Source organism: Pteropus alecto, unplaced genomic scaffold (assembly GCF_000325575.1).
Source record: "Pteropus alecto unplaced genomic scaffold, ASM32557v1 scaffold224, whole genome shotgun sequence".
Lineage (NCBI taxonomy): Eukaryota > Metazoa > Chordata > Mammalia > Chiroptera > Pteropodidae > Pteropus > Pteropus alecto.
Window position 1 is genome coordinate 6,162,620 of NW_006436289.1, and position 5,771 is coordinate 6,168,390.

The 5,771-nt window shown below is 46.4% G+C and overlaps 1 protein-coding gene across 1 annotated transcript in view; it reads right to left on the bottom strand.

Annotated features, from left to right (window-relative positions):
• COLCA2 (colorectal cancer associated 2) overlaps positions 1–794 on the bottom strand; it is a 9,369-nt gene extending 8,575 nt beyond the window's left edge. Inside the window, exon 1 of the mRNA XM_006912846.1 lies at positions 788–794. Within this exon, the coding sequence (XP_006912908.1) occupies positions 788–794 (7 nt within the window). The remainder of the gene's footprint in view (positions 1–787) is intronic.
• Between the last annotated feature and the right edge of the window lie 4,977 nt (positions 795–5,771).

Below are 5,771 nucleotides of genomic sequence, written 5' to 3' on the forward strand. Positions count from 1 at the left end.
GCCGCAGGAGCCCAGTGCGACTCCGACTCTGACCTCGACCTTGGTGTGAGCGCTGGGGGAATCACGGGGAGGGGCCGGGCCCCGCGCCTTGGGGCGGACGCGCAACTAGCCGGGGCGCCTGGTGACAGTGCCAGGCCGCCAGCGCCTCGCCTGGCCGCTGTGGAGACGGCAGCTAGACAGCAGGGAGCCCCCTAGGCCTGGTGCCGAGAGCTAGGGGTCTCCCCGGGAAAGAAGGTTGCGCTATTTGTTGCCCAGACCCAGGAAATCCCGTGTCCGGCCTGCAGGGCTTTGGCGCCGCGCCCTCTCTGCAGTCCATTCGATCCCCTCGATTTCCTCGCGGGGTTCGCGGCTCCGCGGGCTGCGGGCGCGGCTCGGGGTCCGCACACGGACTGGCACAGATCAGCTCTGTGCGCCCCGCGCGCTATGCTTGCGTCCCGGGCTCAGCGTGAGTCTCTAGCTCCCCCCGCCGCCGCTTCTAGGCGCGCAGAATCTGCGCTGCGAAGTCCCAGGGTCACAATTGTGGTAAAGTGGGAGGGCGGATGAGGGGCCGGGGTCGCGGACATCCGCAGCGGCTGACTCGGCCTCTGGACCTCTGCTCTCTCGAGCAGGCGCCGCCGAGTGGGAGCGGCCACAGCGTGGCCCGTGCCCTCCCGGGATCCCCAGCACACCCTTGCATGCTCTGACTTTTTGCCTCTCTGTTCTATGCAGGAAAAACTGTGGAAATACACCCAGATCCAAACGCCCCTGGCCCGCAGTCACCCTACCCCAGGAGAAGCAGCTGAGTTACCCGACATGGTGGTCAGCAAAAGCTGGGTCCGTGACTGGATGCTGCAGCTGCAGGGACTCAGCGCCTAGGAGGGCTCCTGTGCAAGGAGAGAAGCAGAGATGCAACATTTTTAAAGTTTCACAAAGCATCCAGCTGCATCCAGGTTCCTGGAGCAGGAGACAAACAGAATTAATGTTTTATACCTTCGGGTATAGGTTTGAGTTTTTTCCCCCTCATGCCAAGTATTTAAAACCTCTAGAAACCCATGATTTGACAATCAATGATTGCGCGGTACTTTCAATTTGAATATTCAAAGGCTTAACAAAATGGACTATCTTCTGCAGAAATCCTGCACACAGGCACCCCACAGAGAGTCCAGAGAAACAGGGAGTGAGACCCCTTTGGGTCCTGACCCTTGCTTTTATTCGATTTTGAGCTTTTTGCCCTCCTTCCCACAGACAGAGCAGGAGTGCTCAAAGATGCTCTGTATTTCTGCCTCAGAGGCAGCTGCAGGAGTCCTGAGTGACTGAGGCTGCCCTTCATGACCACCTAGGCCAGGCTGACCAGCAAGATTGAGTCCCACATCCCCAATCTCTATTTTAAGGGGAAAATCTCAAGTTTGGGGGAGTGAACATGGCAGCCAGTAGGCACAGCGTAGCAAGAAGTCACTCTGGGTCCACGTTGCAGCTGGAGGCCCAGCAGAGGCCTTAGCTCTGCACCTCATCTCCTTCTGGCCTCACCTGGCCACGTGCAGGCTTCCCTCCCCTTTCGTCCCTCTCTGTCTGGGCCCCAAACACTGGGGTTGCAACACAGACTGCCTGCCCATTAAAACCTTTTACTCCTCCCCAAGGAGCTGGGGATGCTCGGGGGCCTCACAGTCTGGAGATTTTCTTAGGCTGATGGTTTCTTCACTGTGAAGTTCCCTCTTTTCTATTTTTTCTCCCTAGAGCCATCCTGCAGGTTTGCTGCAGGAGCTTGTGTTGAGAATTGATAATGAGCATGGCTCCTGCTCATTTTAGCTGAAAGGACACGGATGTGTTTAAGCCTTCACACTTTGGGGTGAGAGGTGGGAGGGATTTGTGAGCCCCTCACAAATGACTGTGTACTGTGTTAGGTCATCTCCAAGCACTTGCTGTGCCTCTTCTGTGTGATTTGGAAGCTTGAGAAGACAGGAGCTGTCCAGAGAGGGAGAGAGTACCAGGCCAAACCCTGTCCTAGTACCCAGAAGGAAGAAAGCAGCACTAGAAGGTAGAGGCAGGCTGGGATTCCCTTTACAAATAAGCCAGGACATTCCCATGAAGCAAGGGCAGGAGATAGTTATAGGTCTCATCTCCTGTTCCTTGAGTTCTCTGAAATGCATAAGTGAAGTTGAGCCCAATAGGCCACAGAAAGTTATCTGAATGCCCTCAAATGTGTCCAATGCAGGGTAGAGCACATGGTGATGGGGGAACGGGGCTCTCTGAGAGTGACAAGACAGCAGAATCTGTGATGGGTAGGAGTTGCTTGGCAGCTGAAGCCTTGTCTCTGGGAGAGGGGATCAGAGCCAGTAACACCTGAGCTGGCACCTGCCAGTGGAGTGTACTTGTCTCCAGCCCAGCTGGAATCTGTCAGTTCCTGGAACCTCTCTCTCCAAAAGCTCCTGACCCTGTGTCCTGAGTTTTCCCTGATGGAAGTCAGGCTAAGGACCTGATTCATGAGAAGGGGAAGGACACTGGAATTCAGAGGGCCCCTCTTTTCTTTCTCCCTGCCCTGCCCGTGAGTGCTCTTTCCGAAGGAACAGTAAACAAAATAGTGTGGAATTAGGGATGGTCTCTCATCCTCATAGCTTTTTCCATTACTTCTTTTCTCTTTTGTCCTCCTTTTGTTTTACACTTAGTTTTTGGTTTGCTTTTTAAAATCTTCCTCTTTGCCCTTTGGAATTTTTTGTTTATTATTTTTTTTCCCCCAAGTTTCTTTTTCTTTGTTTCTCCTCCTGTCACTGCTTTCTCCCATTGCTTACTTGCATTGCCGTTTTTCTCCCTGCCTCCCTGCGTGTGTTTGCTTCCCCCTGTTCTGGGTGGATGCTGTCTCACTTTTACAGACTCAGTCTCCTTCCTAAACTTGCCTTTCACATGGAGATGGACAGGGATGGCAGGAGGCCCTAGAGTTCTGTTGGCAATGGCACTTGGCAATGGCACTTGGCAATGAAGTTGATGCTGATGATTGGCTGCCCTGTAGAGAAAGCAGGAGAAGCTAGGAGAATTGAACTCCTTTGAAGTCCCTGGGGCCTATAGGGACAGTAAAGAATTCTTTGCTCCTTCCTCCAGAATCCTCTGCTTGAACCATGGCAGTAGTTCTGGGGGCTTGCGTGTTGGGCCATGCCGCTGGGATGGATGTTCCAGAGCTGTTGCTGGCCAGCAACTTTAGACAACTGGGTTTTCCTCAGTTCCTGTTTTGAGGAAAAAGTCCCCCATTTTTTAGCCCAGCATTGAGAAGTTTGGGTTTCTGCTGTTTCTGTAACTGTAAGACCCCAGCACAGGTATTCAGGAACTGAACACTGTGAAATGCATAAGTGAAGTTGAGCCCAATAGGCCACAGAAAATGCATCTTGGGAATCCTCTTTACTGATCTGCATGTGTCATGAGGCCTGGAACAGCCTGGTCTGCCTTGAGACCCCACAGAGTTTGATGTTCCTCACAGGAGACTTTTTAAAGCTGTCATTTATTGACTGTTGATTGGATGCCAGGTAGAGGTACTGTACTGTATAGCCTCCCCATTTCACAGATGAGAGAACAAGCCCACAGGGTCAAGCAGCACACTTCAAGATTACTGAATGTATAAATGGCAGGATTGGGAATCAAACTAAGTCTGATGCAAAAGCCCTTACTCTTAACTATTGTTATTGTTTTCCTGATTATTTATAGCAGGACCTTTCAAACTTTTTCAACTTCAACCCACGACAATTCATTTTACACGTTCACATACTGTAACAACATCTATATCTTTATAAGACAAACTTTTCGTGAAACAGTATACATTTATGTATGTGAGGCACTGAAATTTTCTATCCTATTCCATGTTTTCCATTTCATTCTATTTATGAAAAATCTATGTTGGTTGGGAATCATTAAGATAATTTAATGGCTCATGAATACATTGTTACTAATTGGAAAAATACTGTCTATAAGACATGCAAACACGTGTGTCTGCTGTGCACATGGAACTGTTTTGGTGTGCTGTTTCACTGTCAGAGTGTGTGAGGAGACTAAGGCATGGCTAATACTGACGTGACAGTATTTTGTAAACACTGGGCACACCAGAACCGCAGAAGAAAAAGCTGGCTAGAAGAGAGGATGAACTGTTAATTGTGCTGATTAATTTGTGCTTCTCAGACTGGGAACTCTTCTCTCCTGCTGGGGGTGTTGTCACCTCTAGGGTATCTTGATAATCATTTTGAGGTCTTAATACAAGGCTGAAAAATGTTGTGGCATTTCAACAGGCTTTAATAGGCCGACTTGCTTAATAATATAGGGTCCTGATGTTTGGATGTTGGCAGGGATCTATGAGGTGCTGAGAGAGACTTAGTCTTTTTCTAACTTTCCTGCCGATGGTCTTCTAGCCTCAGGCTCCCTCCCTTGCTCCTCTGGGCCTATAGGTGATGTGTGTTGAGGAAATGGAAGCTCACTATGCATCACGCAGCCTGTTCCACTATTGGACTAATTTAAATATAATGATCATTGATTGAGCCAAAAGCCAATTAGGTATTAATTGAGCAACAACTAGGTACCAGGTAGGGGATCAAGTATTAGAAATACAAAGATAAATAAGTCCTGCTTTCTGTCATCAACTGCTCTGTGAGAAACATGAATAACTATTTCTCACTTTCATAGCACGACTTCTCCACATGGGTTCATTTGTTTGTTCGCTCATTCGTTTGTTCATTCATTCATTTGTTCATTCATTCAACAAGCATATGCTGATTGTCTACTCTGTCTAGGCCCAGTGCTAACTCTGAAGAAGTTATTGTGCCCATATCCCAAGCCTTTTCTTTTTGAGGCCCCCCCATTCATAATTTCTTTAGTTCTTCATATATTATAGTTTTTCAAGTCTCTGAGCCACTGAGCTCAGAAACCCTTTAGTTTGTCATTGACCTTCTTAAAGTCACTCAGCACCCAGAAAATAGGAATAGAATACATTTCTTTTTAAAGTTTTAAATGGAATATTTTACTTTTTTTACACAAATTTTAATTTATTATTAGTTTCAAGTATACGGTACATTGGTTAGACATTTATATAGTTTATAAAATGATCTCCTTAATTGCTCTTTCTCTCCACTGGCTCTTCACTTAGCCATTACATTATTAAACTGAATATTTTAAATGAATTTTTGGAGCAGGCTTTTGTATGAAAACGACACTGTATAGTGTTACATTTTGCCCCTAAAGTAGAAGATTTTATTGAACTTAGACATATGGCCATGAAAAGACTTTCAGCAGAAGGAAAAGGGGTATTTTTTTCTTCCAAATTTGACGATAGCTCTAAACTCTATTAATGCAAAATTCTTTTGTCACTTCGACTTTAGGACACTGTTACCAAACCTTGTGGGAAATATCAAGTTCCAAAAACATGGCGGAAACAAGTAGTTACTGGGCCCAGAGTGAATGTATGGTTCATATAAAAATGACCAGGAAGACTATTAGGTGTAGGTTATTAATGATTTGTGGTAAGTCATTCTCTTCCCATAAATCACATTCAGAGTTTTAACTTTTCCTTAGGAAGCGTCCACGGGGAATGAACATTTGGTAATTTATCATTTAAAGAAGATAAATACCACCAGACACTGCTCGAAATGTTTATTTTTTACTTAAAACATTTTTATAATGTAATATATGTCATACAAATACACATCTGAAGATTACCATGCTAAAAGCCTGTGAATATCCTACCAAAGTTAAGAAATTACACAGTTGAATGATCTTTCATTTTTGACCGAATGAATTTATTAAGCATTACACTTTTGGATTAT